This window comes from Marmota monax, unplaced genomic scaffold (genome assembly GCF_021218885.2).
Source record: "Marmota monax isolate L192 unplaced genomic scaffold, Marmota_monax_Labrador192_F-V1.1 WCK01_AAM20220418_F8-fsc00134, whole genome shotgun sequence".
Taxonomy (NCBI): domain Eukaryota; kingdom Metazoa; phylum Chordata; class Mammalia; order Rodentia; family Sciuridae; genus Marmota; species Marmota monax.
This window is the reverse complement of record NW_026692281.1, coordinates 762,890-789,922: the sequence shown is the minus strand read 5'-3', so window position 1 is coordinate 789,922 and position 27,033 is coordinate 762,890. Positions and strand designations below refer to the sequence as shown.

Sequence of the window (27,033 nt, the reverse complement as noted above, 5' to 3'; positions counted from 1 at the left end):
ATTTGACATATCCAAAAGCAAACTTGTTGTCCCTCTCAAATCTGGCTATCATGCATGACCATCACTTGGTTGTATGGGCCAGACATGTGGAAGCTGTCCTTTAATTTCCCTCTCCCCAATCCTCATATCTAATTCATCAACTCTATACTTCCTAAATCTTTTGAATATGTTTCTATCTACCAATCTTCACTGCTACCTCCTAGTCCAAGCAGGAATAACATCTCCTGCCTGGACCATAGAAGTAGCCTGCTTATTGACTTCCACCTCTACCAATTTTGTCTTCCTCTAATCTAGTATCCATACTATTTTTCCACAATACAAATCTCATCATGTAATCCCCCACTTACAACTTTTCTATAATCTTCTCATTCGTGATAAATCTAAAATCTAATTTTTAAAATGTCTTAAAAGGCCCAGCATCTGACCCCTATGTACTTCTGCTCTCTTTCTACACTCAATACTCTACCTACACCGGTCCATGTAGTTTCTTGAATGGCCTTCCTCCCCTCTGTCTTAAAGCATTTAGATGTACAGTTCTCTTTGTTAGGAACCACCCCCTCTCACTTGGTTCTAACTTATAGTTCAAACCAGAGTTTAAACAATCAGAAAAAGTCCAGTAATCCTATTTGTTGTGGCTATGTGATGCCCCCAAAAATTTCATGTGTGAGACAATGCAAGAATGTTCAGAGGTGAATGATTAGATTATGAGGGTCATAACCTCATCAGTGGATTGATCCAATGATGGGGATTAACTGGCTGGAGGAAGTAGATCACTGGAGTGTGATATTGGGGTTTATATTTTGTCCTTGATGAGAAGAGCTCTCTCTGCTTTCTGATTAACATGTTCTGCAGTGCTTTCCACTATGCCCTTGCACCATGGCCCCAAAGAATGGAGTTAGCCGTCTAAGAACTGAGACCTCTAAAACTGTGAGCACCATGTAAAATTTTTCATCTAAAATTATTCTTGCCAGGTGTTTTGTCACAAAGGCAAAAAAAGCTAATTAAAATGCTATTAAATGTCTTCAAAGAACACTATACCTTCTTTTCAGAACACTTATTATTGTTTGTTATATTTGTATGATTATTTATCTTGTGTTTGTGCTCCTCAATATAAACTATTTAAGATCAGAGACCATATCTCCTCTCAACTGTATGTTTACTGTATAATATCCTACTTGTCATATAATAGGCACTCAGAAAATGTTAGCTAATTTAGAGATGAGCACTTCTGGAATGATAGAGCCAGTTAAATAAAAGAGGACAGACATAGAAGAGAGAAGGGAGTGATTGTTTTAATACTTTCCTGGAAATGTTAGCAACAAGAAGTTATTTAAAAATTCAGAACACAGATGGAAACCTACTCTAGGAACACTTTTATCTTTAAGAAATCTAAAAGGTATTGATCAGCTGGTGCATATTAAAAGTTCACAGATAAGAGTCTGGAGAATGAATATCTCTTATTGGGTGTGTTGCCCACTCACAATTTCAGGCATCTCATCTTTCAAAAGGGCTATATTATAAATTATGGGATGAGTTGTAAATGATATAGGGTTGGAATAGTCTTAACCTATAAATACTTTTGAAAATACTGATTCTTTTTAAGGAAGAGAGAGACAAAGTATCAATTATTCTCACCATCACAAGTCTTCTGAAAGTACTCATAGAATATTGTTTTCTGTTTTACTAAATTACCCAACAATCCTATAAAGGTCACAGTCCCCAGCAATTGAGGACAGGGTAAGAAGACATCCCACTACCAGCAGCCCAAGTAAGAGACACTAAGTTTCAAAAAATATAGATTTGATAATGGATATTATTTAATGTGGTAAGAGTGCACCTCAATTTCCTCATCTGTAAAATGGATACTGCATCACCGATGGTACTCAGTTATTAGGAGAGAAAACAATGACACTGTCAATGTAACCAACTAGCATATTGCCTAGCATAAAATAAACCTTCCAACAGTAGTTGATTTCTTCTTTGGCAGATTAAGGAAATATACTTATGGAAAGAACATTCATGATGATGTTAACTTCTAAGATGATGATGCTATAGCAGGAGGTCATTTAACAGAATATAATCTATTGGGAATTAGTCCTGTGATGCCAAAAGAGGATGGTAGTTGAAACATAAGACATTTTATCATATAAAGTATGGTGGCACATAATATGGGACATAAAAAGGTAAAAAAAAATAGAATGGATTTTAAATACGTATCTATCTTGGCTGAGTACAGTGGCGCATGCCTATAATCCCAGCTATTGAGGAGGCTGCAGCAGGAGGATCACAAATTTGAGGCCATCCTCAGAAACTTAGTGAGATCCAGTTTAAAAAAATTAAACATAAAAGGGCTGGGGATGTAGATCAGTGGTAGAGTACTTGCCTAGCATGCATGAGCTCTTAGGTTTGATATATATGTATACATACATACATCATATATATGTATACACACATATATATGTATACATACATATATATGTATATAGAATCACTTTTATATAAATTTATGCCAATATATTGAATAATATATTCATTGTCACTATGCACTCCAAATTTTGCTGGTAAGTTATCTTTTTTTTTTTTCTTACTGCTGCCACTTTATTTAGTTCTAATAATTTTATGATTGTGACTGCATTTTCTTGATTTGGTTTTTATTTTCATCATATATATTAAGGTATGGTACTCTCATACACATACACACACACACACACATTACCCAATACAATTTGATATTTCAAAACGGTTGTTATTCACTAAAATATGTTAATGATCATGAATTTTCACAAGGTGTGATTTTACTAGTGAACCCATCATAACACTAACTTTATCTGCAACAATGGAAAAACTCCTTCAATTATTCCAAGAACATTGTTAAATACTGTATTTTTTTCAAAAACATTTTCATTAACAATTATAATTTCCATGTTTCCTTTGCTTAATTTCTCAGATTTAAAGAAAAGGTCTTCTAATGTACTTTCTTATTTGACAGAAATTCTCATACTCTTTGTGTGCATGTGTGGTTAGTAATCCTATCTAACTTTTTGAAACTGTGGGTTACCTCTAATCTCCACCCGAATTTCATTATCTATGAAGAGCAAAAACCCAATTCAAAACAGGCATACCTGAGGTAGAATTTCAAGGAGCTGGTGATTGTCTTAATGTCCCAGTCACTATTATGAAAATCAACATCTCCTGGGCATTTGGGATCTATTTGAGAAAAGTAAACAAAAAAAGTTAATCTTCACTAGAGTTTACCCTTTACTCTTCTAACAAAATAAAGTGAATTTATTAAAAAATAGTTACTCAAATGAGTTCTCAAGAGATCAAAATGTTACAAAAAGAAAGTCTTTGATATTTCAACAAGTCCCTTGCATTATGGTCCAGCATGTAAGAAGCTTAGAAGTGATCTCTTCCATTCACACTACAAGAAAAAAATCTAAACACACTGAAAATCAACTATTCATAGATTCATCATAGAAGTAATAGAACTAAGGATCATGGGGAAAACTGTTGTTATACCCCCCGCCAAAAAAATAAACTACAGAGACATAGAGGAGGAAATTGAGAATCAAAACTTACTGTAGCAGAAGCCCAGGAGCAAAAATCTCCTAAGAAATAAATAGCAGGATAGGAAAACTTAATTTGTAATTGACTAACTGCTGGAGGTCCAATATGTATGAGTTTGAGAGAAAAACTCCTGATCCTAGAAGGAACCCCAGTTTTAATTTTTATCTTCAGGGGCCCTATGAGGTTCTTAGAGTGAAGATCTGAGAAAAATTCTCTCATTCTTCTATGCTTCTGGAAATGCAGAAGAAAAGTAGTCATCTTTATGCCCAATCTTTCTGTTCTTCATAACAGTTCCCTGAAGAGAAACTATTATAGACCCCTAATCTACTGCAGTTTGACCACAAAATAACTGACCTGGCTAAAGGGAAATATTCTACTCAAGACTCAGCCTGCTTTCCTATGTCTCCTGAAGGGGAAAAACAAAACATTACTGAGAAGCACTTGGGAAGGTTAAAGGCCAGGGCACCCCTTACTAAAAGAGATATAATCATAGGCTTATAGAATATTTTCCCTCCGGTGACACCTTACCACCACATCACATGGGTGCCTGTATAATAACAGGAAAATATGACTAAAAGCTGTACCATTCACACAATATTTACAAAGTATCTATGGAAAATCAAAGATAACGGGAGACAAAAACAAGAATAGCAGAGGGAAGCTTAGCCACAATCACCTACAGCTACAACAAAGATTAACACTGGCTAAACTTTAGCCATATAAACATAAAACATCACACTAAAGTCCTATGTATCTAAGTTTCTTTTACCTATTAAATAATATCTAGCCTGCAAAAAAAAGAAAAGGCATACTAAAAGAGAGAAAATATACTCTTGAGAGGCACAGTGAAAATCAGAAATAGACTTAGATATTGTAGCAATATTATCAGAATTATCATCCCAGTAATTTAAAACAAGTATGATTAACATGCTAAGGACATGGATAAAGTGAACAATTTAAAAGAGGAAATGAATAATATAGGAGAAATATGGAAAGTTGAAGAAAGAATCATTAGAAAAAAGAAACACTGTAATGGGAAGAATGACTTTAAGGACCCATCAACAGATTGGGCACAACTAAGGAAAGAATCAGTGAGCTTGAAGAAATGTCAACAGGAACTTCTAAATCTGAAATTCAATGAGAAAAAAGAATTAAAAAAAGAACAGAATGTTTCAAAGCTATAGGACAGTTATGAAAGGTAAAATATACATGCAATAAGAATACCATATGGGATGCAAGGTAAAAAGGGAAGAAATAGTTGAAGCAAAAATGACTAAGAATTTCCTAAAACTAATAATAAATGTCAAACCACTGATCCAGGAAATTCAGTGAACCCCAGGCAGGACATATACTTAAAAAAAAAAATCTACACTGAAGTGTATTATATTCAAATATTTATACCTTTATTCTATTTTTTAAATTAAATTTTATTTTTTAATGTGATGCTAAGGATCAAATGCAGTGCCTCATGCATGCTAGCCATGTACTCTACCACTGAGCTACAACCCCAGCCTTCAAATTTTTAAAAAATTCAAAGACAAAGGAAAAATGTTGAAGGAAGAAGGAAAGAAAGCACCTTTCTTATAGAAGAGCAAGGATGCAAACAACATTACTTTTCTCTATAGAAGCCATGCAAGCAAGAGGAGAGTGGAGTGAAATATTTAAAATGTTAAAAGGTGAATGGATAAAGAAAATGTGAGAGACACACACACACACATACACACACAATGGAATATTACTCAGCCTTAAAGATGAATGAAATTATGGCATTTGCAGGTAAATGGATGGAGCTGGAGAATATCATGCTAAGCAAAATAAGCCAATCCCCCCAAAACCAAAAGCCGACCGTTTTCTCTGATATGTGGATGCTAATTTACAATAAGTTGGGGGCACTAAGGAAAAATAAAGTTACTCTGCATTAGGCAGAGGGGAGTGAAAATGGGGGGGGGGAAGGGAGTAGGAAGGTTAATAGAATGAATCAGACATTATTACCCTATTACATACATGATTACACAACCAGTGTGATTCTACATCATTACAACCAGAAGAATAAGAAGTTATACTCCATTTATGTAGGACGTGTCAAAATGCATTCTACTATCATGTATAACTAATTAAAACAAATTAAAAAAGAGAAGACCAACAATAAGGTGACTTTTAAACTTGCAAATATTCAGCAGCTATCTCCGCAGGCTCAAAATGAGCAGTCTCATCGTTATTATACATATCTGCCTCAGATCCTCTTCTTGGTGTAGAGAAGAAAGAATGGAAGATAAACTCTAGCTCTTAGCTTCTCTGCAAGGAAAGAAGAAACTGTAACACATACCTAAAACCCTAACGTTTTTAGCTGCACCCCAAGGGACTGGCTTATATCCTACATCTCTCAAGGCAACAGAGCAACTTACCACTCTCGAATTTCTTAGTGGCCATTAAGAACAATAAGAGCAGGTTGGACAAGCACATAGAGTTTTGAGGCATCTAAAATCTCTGGTCAGGCTGATTAGGGAGGAATGTCTTCTATAAAAGAGCACACTAACAAAACTGAGAGAGGTGGTTCTTTAATCTACTATGCAAAGGCTGACTTAAGGAAACAAAGTTAAGGAAAAAAATGAAGCATAAGGCAATATGTTTCAAATAAAAATGCAAGATAATTCTCAACAAACTGACCCTAATGAAAGGGAGATACTTGATTTACCTCACAGAAAATTAAAAAGGACATTCATAAAGATACTCAGCAAAGTAAATATAGCAAAGCATGAACAAACTGAAGTTCTCAACAAAGACAAAGAAAACATAAAATATACCAAAAAGAAAATCATGAAGCTAACGAACATAACTAAGCTCAAAAACTCAATAGAGTGGTTCAACAGCTGGCAAGATCAAGTCAAACTTGAAGACAGGTCATTGGAAATGATCTAATCTGAAAAGAAAATAAAAGAAATGATCTAATTGATTAAGGGGCTTACAGGAGACCATCAAGAAGAATAATTCAGGGCTGGGGTTGGCTCAGTGGCAGAGTGCTTGTGTGAGGCACTGGGTTTGATCCTCAGCACCACATAAAAATAAACAAAATAAAGGCTTTCTGTCCATCTACAACTACCAAAAAATTTAAAAAAGAATAATTCATGCATTGTTATTATCCATACATTATATTATATATTAAGACTGAGAGAGGTGGTAAGACTAGATAATAAAACAATAAAACAACAATGTGATGAGAGAAAAAAGGGACAGAAAAACATGTTCAAAAAATAAAGGCAGGACATCAATGTTTATAGCAGCTCAATTCACAATAGCTAAGCTACAAAACCAACCTAGGTGGCAATCAACACATGAATGGATAAAGAAAATGTGGTCTATATACACAATGGAATATTACTCAGCCACAAAGAAGAATAAAATTATGAATTTTGCTGGTCAATGGATGGACCTGGAGACTATAATGCTAAGTGAAATAAGCCAATCCCCCAAAACAAAGGCCAAATATTCTTTCTGATATGCTAACCCACAACAAGGGAAGGTACAGAAGTTTACTAGATTAGATAAAGGGAAGGCAGAGATGGGAAAAGGAAAGAGAGTAGAATGAATCAGACATAAGTTTCCTATGTTCATATATATGAATACAAGACCAGTGCAACTCATATCATGTACAACCAAAAGAATGGGAAGTTATACTCCATGTATGCATAATAGTTTAAAATATATTCTATTGTCATGTATAACTAAAAATAACAATTTTTTAAAAGAAAAAAATAAAGACAGTAACTTTTCCGAGAAAAGATTAGCAATCTAGATCTAGCAAATGTGCATTCCTTTTCTCACTCTTTAATGATCATAATGTCTATTGTGATCTATCTAGTTAGGAACAAATTCTGGATATGCAGGAGTCATCACACCCAAGTATTAAATTGGTTTTACTTGAGTAATCCTGGACCAAGACGTTAATTGCTGGTTTTCTCTGGAGGGAAAAATGCATATAATGTTGTAAGCAGGAAGTTGAGCAAATGATACCATGGATCTTGACATTCCATATAGATTTCTCAAAAGAGAATTTTCTAAATTCAGGACAGGCCCTAAATAAATGATGTCATGACAAACTTGATTAAATCAGATAAAGCAAAAAAAAAAAGTCTACATCCAGGAAGTACAACAGACTTCTTAGGAGGATAAATCCAAACAGACCCACAACAAATCAAATTGTTAAAAGTTAAAGACAGATCCTACTGAAAGCTGAAAGAGAAAAGTGAATTGTTACATATGACGAGGTCTTCATACAACTACAAGGGGAATTTTTAATAAAAATCTGAAGGCTAGAAGGGTGTGGGGTGTTACACTCAAAAATTTGGAGAAGGAATTCTGGGTTCGAGACAGGGGAAGGAAGCAGTCCATTTTGGTTCTCCACACCGGTCAGACCACAGAGGAGGCCAGTGGCCACCATCTTGGAGAGCTGACGTCACCATCCCTGTTTTCGACTGACCGCAGCTCATTCAGCCACAGAACAGGATACCAACATGGCAGAGATCTGATGTCATCAGAAAGCAGCGGAGGAGAGAACTTCATCAATACCAGCGGCAACAGAAACAGTTGGTCTCCTGGTAGGGAGGGTGAGGCACAGACACCCGAGTCTCTCTCGATTTGTCGTCGGGCCAGAGGGGAGTAGCCGGGCCGCCACCCGCGCCCGGAGCAGGCCCAACGGCTCGCCGGCATGGTGATCGCGTGACCCCAATTGGAGAGGGGGCGGAGTGGAGCCGCCACGCGGGCCCGCAAGGTGGGAGACCCGTGACCCAGTGGTACACGGGCGTGGTAGGAGGGGCAGGGCAGAGCCGCCGCCCGCGCCTGCAAGGTAAGCAGACCTGCGACAGACTGGCGGGTCAGGCCCAGCGGCCTGCCAGCGTGGTACATACGTCACCCCAACTGGTGTAGGGGCAGAGCAGAGTCTTCGCCCGCGCACGGATCAGGCCTGCTGGTGTGGTGGTCACGTGACCCCAATTGGAGTGGGGGGCGGAGCGGAACCGCCACCCGTGCCCGCAGGGTGAGCAGACCTGTGACCAACCTGCAGATCAGGCCCAGCGGTCCGCAGGCGTGGTAGGAGGGGCAGGGCAGAGCCGCCGCCCGCGCCTGCAAGGTAGGCAGACCTGCGACAGACCAGCGGATTAGGCCCAGGAGCCTGCCAGCGTGGTACACACGTCACCCCAATTGGAGTAGGGGCAGAGCAGAGCCGCCACCCATGCCCGAAAGGTGGGCAGACCTGCGACCGACCAGCGGGACAGGCCCAGTGGCCTGCCGGTACGACAGACACGTCACCCTATTTGGAGTAGGGGCAGAACAGAGCCGCCGCCCGCACCTGCAGGGTAGGCAGACCTGCAACCGACCGGCGGATCAGGCCCGGTGGCCTGCGGGCGTGGTACACTCGTCACCCCAATTGGAGTAGGGGCAGAACAGAGCCACCGCCCGCACCCGGAACAGGCCCAGTGACCTGCCAGCGTGGTAGTCACGACACCCCAATTGGAGTAAGGAGAGAGCAGAGCCGCCGCCCACGCCTGCAAGATAGGCAGACCGCTGCCCGACCCTGCAAGGGAGACTTTTCAACTATACAAGAGCAATATAAATATATAGGGGAAAAAACATTTCAAAAACACAACAGTTTCACCAAGCAGAAAGAAACGCAAGCAGTATGAAAAGACAAGGAAAGAAAGGACCACAAGCAATTCAGGTCAACTCAACCTTAGAAGAGATAACAGCTGCAGCAGATGGAATGTCAGATAAAGAATTCAGGATATACATGCTTCAGATGATCTGGAGTATCAAGGAAGACATTAGACAGCAAAATCAGACAATGAAAGATCACTTTGACAATGAATTACACAAACAAATCCAGGAAACAAAGGATCAACTATACAGGGAGATAGAGGTTATAAAAAACAAACAAACAGAAATCCTAGAAATGCAGGAAGCAATAAACCAACTTAAAAATTCAATGGAGAATACTACCAGCAGAGTAGAACACTTAGAAGATAGACCATCAGACAATGAAGACAAAGTATTTCAACTTGAAAAGAACATAGACAGCTCAGCAAGACTGTTAAGAAACCATGAGCAGAACATCCAAGAAATATGGGATAACATTAAGAGATCAAACTTAAGAGTCATTGGGATACAGGAAGGTACAGAACTCCAAACCAAAGGAATGAGCAATCTATTCAATGAAATAATACGAGAAAACTTCCCAGACTTGAAGAATGAGACAGAATCCCAAATCCTAGAAGCCTACAGGACGCCGAATGTGCAAAATCATAAGAGATCCACACCTAGACACATTATAATGAAGATGCCCAACATACAGAATAAGGAGAGAATTTTAAAAGCTACAAGAGAAAGGAAGCAGATTACATTTAGGGGTAAGCCAATCAGGATAACAGCTGATCTTTCAACACAGACTCTGAAAGCTAGAAGATCCTGGAATAACATATTTCGAACACTGAAAGAAAATGGGTTCCAACCAAGAATTGTGTATCCAGCGAAATTAAGTTTCAGGATGGAAGATGAAATTAAAACCTTCCACGATAAACAAAAGTTAAAAGAATTTGCAGCTAGAAAACCATCTCTTCAAAACATCCTCGGCAAAACATTACAGGAAGAGGAAACGGAAAATAACAATGAAAACCAACAGTGGGAGGTAGGACAGTAAAGGGGGCGAAAATAATCAAAGAGGAAAACAAACCATGTTTAGTAACAGAAATAAACAAATATGGCTGGAAGAACAACCCATATCTCAATAATAACCCTAAATGTTAATGGCTTAAACTCACCAATTAAGAGACACAGGCTAGTAGAATGGATCACAAAACAAGACCCAACAATATGCTGCCTACAGGAGATGCATTTGATAGGAAAAGACATACATAGGCTGAAGGTGAAAGGTTGGGAAAAATCATATCACTCATATGGACTTCCGAAACAAGCAGGAGTGTCCATACTCATATCAAATAAAATAGATTTCAAGCCAAAGTTAATCAAAAGGGATAAAGAGGGACACTACATACTGCTTAAGGGAACCATACACCAACAAGACATAACAATCATAAATATATATGCCCCAAACAATGGTGCAGCTATGTTCATCAAACAAACTCTTCTCAAGTTCAAGAGTCTAACAGACCACCATACAATAATCATGGGAGACTTCAACACACCTCTCTCGCCACTGGACAGATCTTCCAAACAAAAGTTGAATAAGGAAACTATAGAACTCAATAACACAATTAATAACCTAGACTTAATTGACATATATAGAATATACCACCCAACATCAAGCAGTTACACTTTTTTCTCAGCAGCACATGGATCCTTCTCAAAAATAGATCATATATTATGTCACAGGGCAACTCTTAGACAATATAAAGGAGTAGAGATAATACCATGCATCCTATCTGATCATAATGGAATGGAACTGAAAATCAACGATAAAAGAAGGAAGGAAAAAGCATACATCACTTGGAGAATGAACAATAGGTTACTGAATGATCAATGGATTATAGAAGACATCAAGGAGGAAATTAAAAAAATTCTTAGAGATAAATGAAAACACAGAGACAACATATTGGAATCTATGGGACACATTGAAAGCAGTTCTAAGAGGAAAATTCATTGCTTGGAGTTCATTCCTTAAAAAAAGAAAAAACAAACAAATAAATGGTCTCATACTTCATCTCAAAATCCTAGAAAAAGAAGAGCAAAACAACAGCAAAAGAAGTAGAAGGCAAGAAATAATTAAAATCAGAGCTGAAATTAATGAAATCGAAACAAAAGAAACAATTGAAAAAACTGACAAAACTAAAAGTTGGTTCTTTGAAAAAATAAACAAAATCGACAGACCCTTAGCCATGCTAGCGAAGAGAAGAAGAGAGAGAACTCAAATTACTAGCATACGGGATGAGAAAGGCAATATCACAACAGACACTTCAGAAATACAGAAGATAATCAAAAACTATTTTGAATCCTTATACTCCAATAAATTAGAAGATAGTGAAGGCATAGATAAATTTCTTAAGTCATATGATCTGCCCAGATTGAGTCAGGAGGATATAGACAACCTAAACAGACCAATATCATTTGAGGAAATAGAAGAAACCATCAAAAGACTACCAACTAAGAAAAGCCCAGGACCGGATGGGTATACAGCAGAGTTTTACAAAACCTTTAAAGAGGAACTAATACCAATACTTTTCAAGCTACTTTGGGAAATAGAAAAAGAGGGAGAACTTCCAAATTCATTCTACGAGGCCAACATCACCCTGATACCTAAACCAGACAAAGACACTTCAAAGAAAGAAAACTACAGAGAGGGAACTGTGACCACGCACAGAGCAGGCCCAGCGGCCTGCTGAGGAGCAGAGCCGCCCCCCACCCCCCGCGCCTGCCAGGTAGGGGAACTGTGACCACGGACAGAAAAGGCCCAGCGGCCCTTGGCGGGACAGAGCTTCCAATCACTCCTGCAAGGTAGGCGGACCTGCGACCCACCAGCAGAGGAGGAGCAGCGACCTGCTGAGAGGCAGAGCCGCCCCCTCCCCCTGCACCGGCAAGGTAGAGGGAACTGTGACCACGCACAGAGCAGGCCCAGCGGCCTGCTGAGGGGCAGAGCCACCCCCCACCCCCCGCCCCTGCCAGGTGACCACCGACAGAAAAGGCCCAGTGGCCCGCGGTGGGACAGAGCTTCCAATCACTCCTGCAAGGTGGGCGGGCCTGCGACCCACCGGCAGAAGAGGAGCAGCGACCGGCTGAGAGGCAGAGCCGCCCCCTCCCCCTGCGCCGGCAAAGTAGAGGGAACTGTGACCACGCAACAGAGCAGGCCCAGCGGCCTGCTGAGGGGCAGAGCCGCCCCCCACCCCCCGCGCCTGCCAGGTAGGGGAACTGTGACCACGGACAGAAAAGGCCCAGTGGCCCGCGGCGGGACAGAGCTTCCAATCACTCCTGCAAGGTAGGCGGGCTTGCGACCCACCGGCAGAGGAGGAGCAGCGACCTGCTGAGAGGCAGAGTCGCCCCTCCCCCTGCACCGGCAAGGTAGAGGGAACTGTGACCACGCACAGAGCAGGCCCAGCGGCCTGCTGAGGGGCAGAGCCGCCCCCCACCCCTCGCGCCTGCCAGGTAGGGGAACTGTGACCATGGACAGAGCAGGCCCAGCGGCCTGCTGAGGGGCAGAGCCACCCCCCACCCCACGCCCCTGCCAGGTGACCAACGACAGAAAAGGCCCAGTGGCCCGCGGTGGGACAGAGCTTCCAATCACTCCTGCAAGGTAGGCAGGCCTGCGACCCACCTGCAGAAGAGGAGCAGCGGCCTGCTGAGAGGCAGAGCCGCCCCCTCCCCCTGCACCGGCAAGGTAGAGGGAACTGTGACCACGCACAGAACAGGCCCAGCGGCCTGCTGAGGGGCAGAGCCACCCCCCACCCCCCGCGCCTGCCAGGTAGGTGGAACTGTGACCACCGACAGAAAAGGCCGAGTGGCCCGCGGCAGGACAGAGCTTCCAATCACTCCTGCAAGGTAGGCGGGCCTGCGACCCACCGGCAGAAGAGGAGCAGCGACCTGCTGAGAGGCAGAGCCGCCCCCTCCCCCTGCACCGGCAAGGTAGAGGGAACTGTGACCACGCACAGAGCAGGCCCAGCGGCCTGCTGAGGGGCAGAGCCGCCCCCCACCCCTCGCGCCTGCCAGGTAGGGGAACTGTGACCACGGACAGAAAAGGCCCAGTGGCCCGCGGCGGGACAGAGCTTCCAATCACTCCTGCAAGGTAGGCGGGCCTGCGACCCACCTGCAGAAGAGGAGCAGCGACCTGCTGAGAGGCAGAGCCGCCCCCTCCCCCTGCACCTGCAAGGTAGAAGGAACTGTGACCACGCACAGAGCAGGCCCAGCGGCCTGCTGAGGGGCAGAGCCACCCACCACCCCCCGCCCCTGCCAGGTGACCACCGACAGAAAAGGCCCAGTGGCCCTCGGCGGGACAGAGCTTCCAATCACTCCTGCAAGGTAGGCGGGCCTGCGACCCACCGGCAGAAGAGGAGCAGCGGCCTGCTGAGAGGCAGAGCCGCCCCCTCCCCCTGCACCGGCAAGGTAGAGGGAACTGTGACCACGCACAGAGCAGGCCCAGCGGCCTGCTGAGGGGCAGAGCCACCCCCCACCCCCCGCGCCTGCCAGGTAGGTGGAACTGTGACCACCGACAGCAAAGGCCGAGTGGCCCGCGGCAGGACAGAGCTTCCAATCACTCCTGCAAGGTAGGCGGGCCTGCGACCCACCGGCAGAAGAGGAGCAGCGGCCTGCTGAGAGGCAGAGCCGCCCCCTCCCCCTGCACCGGCAAGGTAGAGGGAACTGTGACCACGCACAGAGCAGGCCCAGCGGCCTGCTGAGGGGCAGAGCCACCCCCCACCCCCCGCGCCTGCCAGGTAGGTGGAACTGTGACCACCGACAGCAAAGGCCGAGTGGCCCGCGGCAGGACAGAGCTTCCAATCACTCCTGCAAGGTAGGCGGGCCTGCGACCCACTGGCAGAAGAGGAGCAGCGGCCTGCTGGGAGGCAGAGCCGCCCCCTCCCCCTGCACCGGCAAGGTAGAGGGAACTGTGACCACGCACAGAGCAGGCCCAGGGGCCTGCTGGGGGGCAGAGCCGCCTCCCACCCCCGCGCCTGCCAGGTAGGTGGAACTGTGACCACCATCAGAACAGGCCAGACCTGCAACCGAGAGACAGAACAGGCCCAGTGGCCTGAGGAAGGGTAGAGCCGCCCCCCCCCCTCGCACCTGCAAGGAAGGCGGACCTGCGACCCACTGGCAGTACAGCCCCAGAGGCCTGCAGAGGGGCAGTGCCGCTGCCTGCACCTGCAAAGTAGACAGAACTGTGACCACCCACAGAACAAGCCTAGCGGCCCGCAGAGGGACAGAGCCGCCGCCCGCGCCTGCGAGGGAGACTTTGCAACTATACAAGACCAATATAAATATATAGGGGGAAAATTCAATAACACAACAGTTTCACTAAGTAGAAAGGAACGCAAACAGTATGAAGAGACAGGAAAGAAAGGACCACAAGCAATGCAGGTCAACTCAACATTAGAAGAGGTAATAGCTGCAGCAGATGGAATGTCAGATAAAGAATTCAGGATATACATGCTTCAGATGATCTGGAGTCTCAAGGAAGACATCAGACAGCAAAATCAGACAATGAAAGATCACTTCAACAATGAATTACATAAACAAATCCAAGAAGCAAAAGATCAACTACACAGGGAAATAGAGGTTATAAAAAAACAAACAAACAGAAATCCTAGAAATGCAGGAAGCAATAAGCCAACTTAAAAACTCAATTGAGAATACTACCAGCAGAGTAGAACACTTAGAAGACAGAACATCAGACAATGAAGATAAAGTATTTCAACTTGAAAAGAACATAGACAGCTCAGCAAGACTGTTAAGAAACCATGAGCAGAACATCCAAGAAATATGGGATAACATCAAGAGACCAAATTTAAGAGTCATTGGGATACAGGAAGGGACAGAGTTTCAAACCAAAGGATTGAGCAATCTATTCAATGAAATAATTCAAGAAAACTTCCCAGACTTGAAGAATGAGACAGAACCCCAAATCCTAGAAGCCTACAGGACGCCGAATGTGCAAAATCATAAGAGACCCACACCTAGACACATTATAATGAAGATGCCCAACATACAGAATAAGGAGAGAATTTTAAAAGCTACAAGAGAAAGGAAGCAGATCACATTTAGGGGTAAGCCAATCAGGATAACAGCTGATCTTTCAACACAGACTCTGAAAGCTAGAAGATCCTGGAATAACATATTTCAAACACTGAAAGAAAATGGGTTCCAACCAAGAATTGTGTTTCCAGCGAAATTAAGCTTCAGGATGGAAGATGAAATTAAAACCTTCCACGATAAACAAAAGTTAAAAGAATTTGCAGCTAGAAAACCATCTCTTCAAAACATCCTCGGCAAAACATTACAGGAAGAGGAAACGGAAAATAACAATGAAAACCAACAGTGGGAGGTAGGACACTAAAGGGGGGAAAATAATCAAAGAGGAAAACAAACCATGTTTAGTAACATAAATAAACAAATATGGCTGGAAGAACAACCCATATCTCAATAATAACCCTAAATGTTAATGGCTTAAACTCACCAATCAAGAGACACAGGCTAGTAGAATGGATCACAAAACAAGACCCAACAATATGCTGCCTACAGGAGACGCATTTGATAGGAAAAGACATACATAGGCTGAAGGTGAAAGGTTGGGAAAAATCATATCACTCATATGGACTTCGGAAACAAGCAGGAGTATCCATACTCATATCAAATAAAATAGATTTCAAGCCAAAGTTAATCAAAAGGGATAAAGAGGGATACTACATACTGCTCAAGGGAACCATACACCAACAAGACATAACAATCATAAATATATATGCCCCAAACAATGGTGCAGCTATGTTCATCAAACAAACTCTTCTCAAGTTCAAGAGTCTAATAGACCACCATACAATAATCATGGGAGACTTCAACACACCTCTATCACCACTGGACAGATCTTCCAAACAAAAGTTGAATAAGGAAACTATAGAACTCAATAACACAATTAATAACCTAGACTTAATTGACATATATAGAGTATACCACCCAACATCAAGCAGTTACACTTTTTTCTCAGCAGCACATGGATCCTTCTCAAAAATAGATCATATATTATGTCACAGGGAAACTCTTAGACAATATAAAGGAGTAGAGATAATACCATGCATCCTATCTGATCATAATGGAATGGAACTGAAAATCAACGATAAAAGAAGGAAGGGAAAAGAATACATCACTTGGAGAATGAACAATAGGTTACTGAATGATCAATGGGTTATAGAAGACATCAAGGAAGAAATTAAAAAATTCTTAGAGATTAATGAAAACACAGACACAACATATCGGAATCTATGGGACACATTGAAAGCAGTTCTAAGAGGAAAATTCATTGCTTGGAGTTCATTCCTTAAAAAAAGAAAAAACCAACAAATAAATGATCTCATACTTCATCTCAAAATCCTAGAAAAAGAAGAGCAAAACAACAGCAAAAGAAGTAGAAGGCAAGAAATAATTAAAATCAGAGCTGAAATTAATGAAATCGAAACAAAAGAAACAATTGAAAAAATTGACAAAACTAAAAGTTGGTTCTTTGAAAAAAATAAACAAAATCGACAGACCCTTAGCCATGCTAGCGAAGAGAAGAAGAGAGAGAACTCAAATTACTAACATACGGGATGAAAGAGGCAATATCACAACAGACACTTCAGAAATACAGAAGATAATCAGAAATTATTTTGAATCCTTATACTCCAATAAATTAGAAGATAGTGAAGGCATAGATAAATTTCTTAAGTCATATGATCTGCCCAGATTGAGTCAGGAGGATATAGACAACCTAAACAGACCAATATCAATTGAGGAAATAGAAGAAGCCATCAAAAGACTACCAACTAAGAAAAGCCCAGGACCGGATGGGTATACAGCAGAGTTTTACAAAACCTTTAAAGAGGAACTAATACCAATACTTTTCAAGCTACTTCGGGAAAAGAAAAAGAGGGAGAACTTCCAAATTCATTCTACGAGGCCAACATCATCCTGATACCTAAACCAGACAAAGACACTTCAAAGAAAGAAAACTACAGACCAATATCTCTAATGAACCTAGATGCAAAAATCCTCAATAAAATTCTGGCCACTCGGATACAAAAACTTATCAAAAAAATTGTGCACCATGATCAAGTAGGATTCATCCCTGGGATGCAAGGCTGGTTCAATATACGGAAATCAATAAATGTTATTCACCACATCAATAGACTTAAAAATAAGAATCATATGATCATCTCGATAGATGCGGAAAAAGCATTTGACAAAGTACAGCATCCCTTTATGTTCAAAACTCTAGAAAAACTAGGGATAACAGGAACATACCTCAATATTGTAAAAGCAATCTATGCTAAGCCTCAGGCTAGCATCATTCTGAATGGAGAAAAATTGAAGGCATTCCCTCTAAAATCTGGAACAAGACAGGGATGCCCTCTCTCTCCACTTCTGTTCAACATAGTTCTCGAAACACTGGCCAGAGCAATTAGACAGACGAAAGAAATTAAAGGCATCAAAATAGGAAAAGAAGAACTTAAATTATTACTATTTGCAGATGACATGATTCTATACCTAGCAGACCCAAAAGGGTCTACAAAGAAACTATTAGAGCTAATAAATGAATTCAGCAAAGTGGCAGGATATAAAATCAACACGCATAAATCAAAGGCATTCCTGTATATCAGCGACAAATCCTCTGAAATGGAAATCAGGACAACCACTCCATTCACAATATCTTCAAAAAAAATAAAATACTTGGGAATCAACCTAACAAAAGAGGTGAAAGACTTATACAATGAAAACTACAGAACCCTAAAGAGAGAAATAGAAGAAGATCTTAGAAGATGGAAAAATATACCCTGTTCATGGATAGGCAGAACTAACATCATCAAAATGGCGATATTACCAAAAGTTCTCTACAGGTTTAATGCAATGCCAATCAAAATCCCAACGGCATTTCTTGTAGAAATAGAGAAAGCAATCATGAAATTCATATGGAAAAACAAAAGACCCAGAATAGCAAAAACAATGCTAAGCAGGAAGTGTGAATCAGGCGGTATAGCGATACCAGACTTCAAACTATACTACAGAGCAATAGTAACAAAAACAGCATGGTACTGGTACCAAAACAGGCGGGTGGACCAATGGTACAGAATAGAGGACACAGAAACCAATCCACAAAACTACAACTACCTTATATTTGATAAAGGGGCTAAAAGCATGCAATGGAGGAAGGATAGCATCTTCAACAAATGGTGCTGGGAAAACTGGAAATCCATATGCAACAAAATGAAACTGAATCCCTTTCTCTCGCCATGCACAAAAGTTAATTCAAAATGGATCAAGGAGCTTGATATCAAATCAGAGACACGCCGTGTGATAGAAGAAAAAGTTGGCTACGATCTACATACTGTGGGGTCGGGCTCCAAATTCCTCAATAGGACACCCATAGCACAAAAGTTAATAACTAGAATCAACAAATGGGACTTACTCAAACTAAAAAGTTTTTTCTCAGCAAAAGATACAATAAGAGAGGTACATAGAGAGCCTACATCCTGGGAACAAATCTTTACTCCTCACACTTCAGATAGAGCCCTAATATCCAGAGTATACAAAGAACTCAAAAAATTAGACAATAAGAGAACAAACAACCCAATCAACAAATGGGCCAAGGACCTGAACAGACACTTCTCAGAGGAGGACATACAATCAATCAACAAGTACATGAAAAAATGCTCACCATCTCTAGCAGTCAGAGAAATGCAAATCAAAACCACCCTAAGATACCATCTCACTCCAGTTAGATTGGCAGCCATTATGAAGTCAAACAACAACAAGTGCTGGCGAGGATGTGGGGAAAGGGGTACACTTGTACATTGCTGGTGGGACTGCAAATTGGTGCAGCCAATTTGGAAAGCAGTATGGAGATTTCTTGGAAAGCTGGGAATGGAGCCACCATTTGACCCAGCTATTCCCCTTCTGGGTCTATTCCCTAAAGACCTAAAAAGAGCATGCTACAGGGACACTGCTACATCTATGTTCATAGCAGCACAATTCACAATAGCTAGACTGTGGAACCAACCTAGATGCCCTTCAATGGATGAATGGATAAAAAAAATGTGGCATTTATACACAATGGAGTATTACTCTGCATTAAAAAATGACAAAATCATAGAATTTACAGGGAAATGGATGGCATTAGAGCAGATTATGCTAAGCGAAGCTAGCCAATCCCTAAAAAACAAATGCCAAATGTCTTCTTTGATATAAGGAGAGTAACTAAGAACAGAGTAGGGTCGAAGACCAGGAGAAGAAGATTAACATTAAACAGGGATGAGAGGTGGGAGGGAAAGGGAGAGAGAAGGGAAAATGCATGGAAATGGAAGGAGACCCTCAGAGTTATACAAAAGTACATACAAGAGGAAGTGAGGGGAAGGGGAAAAATAATATAAGGGGGACAAACGAATGTCAGTAGAGGGAGCAGAGAGAGAAGAGGGGAGGGGAGGGGAGGGGAGGGGAGGGGAGGGGAGGGGGGATAGTAGAGGATAGGAAAGGCAGCAGAATACAACAGACACTAGTATGGCAATATGTAAATCAATGGATGTGTAACTGATGTGATTCTGCAATCTGTATATGGGGTAAAAATGGGAGCTCATAACCCACTTGAATCAAATTGTGAAATATGATATATCAAGAACTATGTAATGTTTTGAACAGCCAACAATAAAAAATTAAAAAAAAAAATTAAAAAAAAAATAAAATAAAATATTTTTTTAGTTGCAGATGGACACACAAAAAAAAAAAAAAAAAAAAAAAAAAAAGAAAACTACAGACCAATATCTCTAATGAACCTAGATGCAAAAATCCTCAATAAAATTCTGGCGAATCGGATACAAAAACATATCAAAAAAATTGTGCACCATGATCAAGTAGGATTCATCCCTGGGATGCAAGGCTGGTTCAATATACAGAAATCAATAAATGTTATTCACCACATCAATAGACTTAAAAATAAGAACCATATGATCATCTCGATAGATGCGGAAAAAGCATTAGACAAAGTACAGCATCCCTTTATGTTCAAAACTCTAGAAAAACTAGGGATAACAGGAACATACCTCAATATTGTAAAAGCAATTTATGCTAAGCCTCAGGCTAGCATCATTCTGAATGGAGAAAAATTGAAGGCACACCCTCTAAAATCTGGAACAAGACAGGGATGCCCTCTCTCACCACTTCTGTTCAACATAGTTCTCGAAACACTGGCCAGAGCAATTGGACAGACGAAAGAAATTAAAGGCATCAAAATAGGAAAAGAAGAACTTAAATTATCACTATTTGCAGGTGACATGATTCTATACCTAGCAGACCCAAAAGGGTCTACAAAGAAACTATTAGAGCTAATAAATGAATTCAGCAAAGTGGCAGGATATAAAATCAACACGCATAAATCAAAGGCATTCCTGTATATCAGCGACAAATCCTCTGAAATGGAAATCAGGACAACCACTCCATTCACAATATCTTCAAAAAAAATAAAATACTTGGGAATCAACCTAACAAAAGAGGTGAAAGACTTATACAATGAAAACTACAGAACCCTAAAGAGAGAAATAGAAGAAGATCTTAGAAGATGGAAAAATATACCCTGTTCATGGATAGGCAGAACTAACATCATCAAAATGGTGATATTACCAAAAGTTCTCTATAGGTTTAATGCAATGCCAATCAAAATCCCAACGGCATTTCTTGTAGAAATAGAGAAAGCAATCATGAAATTCATATGGAAAAACAAAAGACCCAGAATAGCAAAAACAATGCTAAGCAGGAAGTGTGAATCAGGCGGTATAGCGATACCAGACTTCAAACTATACTACAGAGCAATAGTAACAAAAACAGCATGGTACTGGTACCAAAACAGGCGGGTGGACCAATGGTACAGAATAGAGGACACAGAAACCAATCCACAAAACTACAACTACCTTATATTTGATAAAGGGGCTAAAAGCATGCAATGGAGGAAGGATAGCATCTTCAACAAATGGTGCTGGGAAAACTGGAAATCCATATGCAACAAAATGAAACTGAATCCCTTTCTCTCGCCATGCACAAAAGTTAATTCAAAATGGATCAAGGAGCTTGATATGAAATCAGAGACACGCCGTCTGATAGAAGAAAAAGTTGACTACGATCTACATACTGTGGGGTCGGGCTCCAAATTCCTCAATAGGACACCCTTAGCACAAAAGTTAATAACTAGAATCAACAAATGGGACTTACTCAAACTAATAAGTTTTTTTCTCAGCAAAAGAAACAATAAGAGAGGTAAATAGGGAGCCTACACCCTGGGAACACATCTTTACTCCTCACACTTCAGATAGAGCCCTAATATCCAGAGTATACAAAGAACTCAAAAAATTAGACAATAAGAGAACAAACAACCCAATCAACAAATGGGCCAAGGACCTGAACAGACACTTCTCAGAGGAGGACATACAATCAATCAACAAGTACATGAAAAAATGCTCACCATCTCTAGCTGTCAGAGAAATGCAAATCAAAACCACCCTAAGATACCATCTCACTCCAGTAAGATTGGCAGCCATTATGAAGTCAAACAACAACAAGTGCTGGCGAGGATGTGGGGAAAAGGGTACACTTGTACATTGCTGGTGGGACTGCAAATTGGTGCAGCCAATTTGGAAAGCAGTATGGAGATTTCTTGGAAAGCTGGGAATGGAGCCACCATTTGACCCAGCTATTCCCCTTCTAGGTCTATTCCCTAAAGAACTAAAAAGAGCATGCTACAGGGACACTGCTACATCGATGTTCATAGCAGCACAATTCACAATAGCAAGACTGTGGAACCAACCTAGATGCCCTTCAATAGACGAATGGATAAAAAAAATGTGGCATTTATACACAATGGAGTATTACTCTGCATTAAAAAATGACAAAATGATAGAATTTACAGGGAAATGGATGGCATTAGAGCAGATTATGCTAAGTGAAGCTAGCCAATCCCTAAAAAACAAATGCCAAATGTCTTCTTTGATATAAGGAGAGTGACTAAGAACAGAGTAGGGAGGAAGAGCATGAGAAGAAGATTAACATTAAACAGGGATGAGAGGTGGGAGGGAAAGGGAGAGAGAAGGGAAATTGCATGGAAATGGAAGGAGACCCTCAGGGTTATACAAAAGTACATACAAGAGGAAGTGAGGGGAAAGGGAAAAATAATACAAGGGGGAGAAATGAATGACAGTAGAGGGGGTAGAGAGAGAAGAGGGGAGGGGAGGGGAGGGGAGGGGAGGGGGGATAGTAGAGGATAGGAAAGGCAGCAGAACACAACAGACACTAGTATGGCAATATGTAAATCAATGGATGTGTAACTGATGTAATTCTGCAATCTGTATATGGGGTAAAAATGGGAGTTCATAACCCACTTGAATCAAAGTGTGAAATATGATATATCAAGAAATTTATAATGTTTTGAACAACCAACAATAAAAAATTTAAAAAAAAATAAGGAAAAAAAATTTGGAGAAAAAAAGAAACAAAACTTGCCAACCAGGAAAACTATATCTAGCAATCCTGTTCTTCAAAAACTAAAGGGAAATAAAAAAATTTTCTCAGACAAAAGCTGAGGAAATTTGTAACCAATAGACCTGCCTTTGTAAGAAATGCAAGAAGTAGTCCTTCAAACAGAGGAAAAGGCTCTTAAATAACAAGAAATATATAAAAATATAAAAATTACTAGTAAAAGGTTGTTTTTAGCTTAAAATAGCTTGTTCTGAGAGTAAGTTTTATATACTATATGACAATCAAACTCAAAACCCTTAGTAGATTCAAAAAGATAAAAAGGAAGAATGTAAAGCATATTGCTACAAAAATCATTAAACCACAAAACAGTAAAAGAAGAATAGAGAAACAAAAATCTAGAAACTAAACAGGGAAAATGGATAAAATTGCAATAGTAAGTCTTTATCTATCAATAATTAATTTGAGGGCTGGGGTTGTGGCTCAGTGGCAGAACACCTACCTAGCATGTGTGAGGCACTGGGTTCAATTTGCAGCACCACATATAAATAAATAAAATAAAGATCCATCAAAAACTAAAAAAAAAATTAAATAATAATTAATTTGAATGTAAATAGGCTAAAATATCCAATCAAAATACTTTTGAGTGGTTGACTAGATAATAAAACAAGAGTTGATTATATGTTGTCTATGGGAAACAGAACTTCATGAACTCTTAGGATATACTTAGAATGGAAATAAATGAGGAAACAAGATATTCCACACAAATAAAAAAATAAAAAACAGCAGAGATAGCTATACTCACACCATACAGAATAGACTTTAATTCAATAACTGTAAAAAGGGTCAAAAAAGATTATTCATAATGATAAAGTAGTCAAATTACCAAGGAGTTATAATAATTATTTATAGGCATATACCCAACATTGGATCACCTAAATATATAAAGCAGATATTAAGAGTTGAAGAGAGAGACTGACTACAGTATAATAATAGCAGATTTCAATAGATCAATTGCAACTATGGAAAACAATTTAGATAGAAAACCAGTAAGGAAACATTGGACTTGAACTGCACTTCAAACCAAATGGACATAACAAATATATAGAGAGCATTTCATCCAACAGCTTAGAACATATACTCAAGTGTATATGGAATATTCACCAGGATAGATCAAATTAGGCCAAGAAAAGAGTCTTTAAAACAAGATTTAATGAATTTTGAAAGACTGAAATCATATCAAGAATCTTTTCTAGTTACAAAGGCATAAAACTAGAAATCAATAAGAGGAGGAATTTTGCAGAACTCACAAATATGTGGGAAATAAAGAGCATGCTCCTGAATAACCAATATGTCAAAGACAAAATGAAAAGGAATATTTAAAAATAACTTAGAACAAATGAAAATGGAAGGAAACAAAACATATCAAAACTTAGGGGATAAGGCAAAATAGTTCTGAGAGAGAAGTTTATGGCAATAACTGCCTATGTTGAAAAAGAAGGATGAGCTCAAAAAATTGATGTTACAATTCAAGGCACTAGAGGAAAAAAGAAGAAAGTAAGACCAAACTTAGCAAAGGGCATACATAAAATCAAATAAGAAATATCAGAGCAAAAATAAACAAGATAAACACTAGATAAATAAGAGAAAATACTGACAAAACTAAAAGTGGGTGCTGAGGCTATAGCTCAGTGGCAGAGTGCTTCCCTGGCATGTGTGAGGCACTGGGTTCAATCCTCAGCACCACATAAATAGATAAATAAAAGCATTCTGTCTATCTACAACTAAAATATTTAAAAAAAAAACTGAAAGTGTTTTTTTCTAAAAGGCAAGGTTGACACAATTCTAGCCAGCTTAACGAAGGAAAAAGAAGACTCCAATAAACAAAATCAGAAATGAAAGAAGAGACATTACAAAGGAAACCACAGAAAGACAAAGAATCATAAGATACTATTAGAGACAACTATACACCAACAAATTGGATAATCTAAGTGAAGGGGATGAATTCCTAGAAGCATACAGCCTTGTAAGACTTAATCAAGAAGAAATAGAAAATGTGTACACCAACAATAAGGAGAACAAATCTTTAATAAAAAATCTCTCATTAAAGAAAACTCCAGGACTCAATGGTTTTACTGCATGCTTTCTACCAAATATTTAAATAACTAACATAAATCCTTCTCAAATGCTTCCAATGACACTGAAGAAAAGACTATTTCCACATTCACTTTGTCAGGCAGCACTCCCTTGATAACAAAGCTATACAAGGACACTGCAAGAAAACTACAATCCAATATCCCTGACAAACGAATGAAAAAATCCTCAATAGCATATTAGCAAAACAAACTCGACAGCACATTAAAAAGATCATTCACACCAGGTCTTGTGGAACACACCTATAATCCCAGTGTTATTGGAGGATAAGGCAAGATGATCACAAGTTCAAGGCCAGCTTAGAAAATAGATTTGTCTCAAAAATAAAAAATAAAAGGAGTAGGGATGGAGCTAAGTGTGTGAGACACCAGGTTGAATCCCCATTACTTAAAAAAAAATAATCATTCAACATGATCAAGTGGAACTCATCCCAGGAATGGCATGATGGTTCAACATATGCAATTCAATAAATCCAATAATCATATTGATAAAAATATGAGCAATAATCACATGATCATCTCACTAGATGCAGAAAAAGCTTTTGAAAAATTCAACATGTGCTCATGATTAAAATAAACTCAAAAGTAAGCATAGGAGGAATGTACCTGAACACAATAGAAGTCATACATAACAAGCTTTTGGCTAACATCATACTCAATGGTGAAAAGTTGAAATCTTTTTCTCTAAGATCAGGAACAAGACAAAGATATCTGCTGTCACTAGTATAATCATTAGATCAAAGGGTCCACATACAGATTCCTAAATACAGATTCTAGGAACATCTGAGATGCTTTTAAAAATGGTAATACCATGCTCCTCCTTTATCAGTTAAGCTAGAATCTGTAGAAGTGAATTCTGATTTTTTTTTTAATTTTAATTCTTAAGGCAGTTTGAATGAATAGTAAGGGTGCTGAGATACTGGGTTATCTAATTTAATTAAACGAGAAACAGAAATTTTAAAGGTGTTGGAAAGCAGGTCATCATTATTATTTGTTATTTCTCTATGACATAATTGCCTACTTGAAAAACACAAGAGAAACAATTGAAAAATTGTTAAAATCAACAAGAAACCGTGTTAAAATCCCTAGCCAGAGCAAGTGAAAAACAAAACAACAAAAAACCCACACTAAACCTCATAAGCATCCTATATTCTACCTTTAGACAATTCAAAATTATAATAAGAAAAAAGGCACTGTGTATTATATTTACGTAAGCAAAAATCCATATTTGAAACTTTTCTAAAGAAAAATGTAAAACATAAAAATAAAACTGATGTACATAAAAAAAGCTATGCTCCTGGATAGAAAGAATAATATTGCAAAGTTGTCAACTTGATCCCACTTTACAGAATTAATAAAATTCTATTCACAAACTTGTTTTCTTCAACATGATAAAATAATTTTGAAGTTTATATGGAATAGTAAACTAATAAAATGACTGAAAGAATTTTTAACATGAATAATTATGGAACATCTGTGCTAGTTGATGGGAAAATGATTAATGATGCTATATTAACAAAGTCCTACTAGTCAGAATAGTGAGGTCAGTGGAAAAATGAAAAATTCAAAAAGAGATAATTTTGTAAGTATATGGATTTAATATAAAATCAAAACCCCATTTTAAATTTCAAAAAAAAGCAGAATTGTTCAGTAAATGGAGTTTAGAAAATTAACTATTCAAAGCTGGGCATGGTACTACATGTCCATGGTCCCAAGAATACTTATTAGACTAAGGCAGCAAGATTGTAATTTGGAAGCCAGCCTGGGCAACTCAGCAAGACTCTGTCTCAAATTAAAAAGGACTGGAATGGAAATGGAGCTCAGTGGCAGGATGCTTGCCTAGCATGCACAAGGACCTGGGTTTGATCCCCATAACCACACATACACAAGGAACTATTTTGGTCAAAGTAAGTTAGATTCCTATCTCAAAAGCAAACAATATATTCAACTGCAAATTGTGTAGAAATGTTAAAATGCATATATATATATATATATATATATATATATATATATATATATATATATATATATAGTAGAAGAGTTAAAATGCATATATATCCATCCAAGAAATAGGTGAATTTTTAGAGGCTCTTGAGGTATAGAATGATTTCTACCTTCTAAA

The 27,033-nt window shown here is 39.6% G+C and overlaps 1 protein-coding gene across 2 annotated transcripts in view; it reads right to left on the bottom strand.

Moving 5' to 3' along the window:
- Ophn1 (oligophrenin 1) overlaps window positions 1-27,033 on the bottom strand; it is a 374,656-nt gene that overhangs the window by 77,873 nt on the left and 269,750 nt on the right. For both annotated transcript variants that reach the window (XM_046440297.2, XM_046440286.2), the window contains exon 16: window positions 3,123-3,207. In XM_046440297.2, coding sequence (XP_046296253.1) covers window positions 3,123-3,207 — 85 coding nt within the window. The remainder of the gene's footprint in view (window positions 1-3,122; window positions 3,208-27,033) is intronic.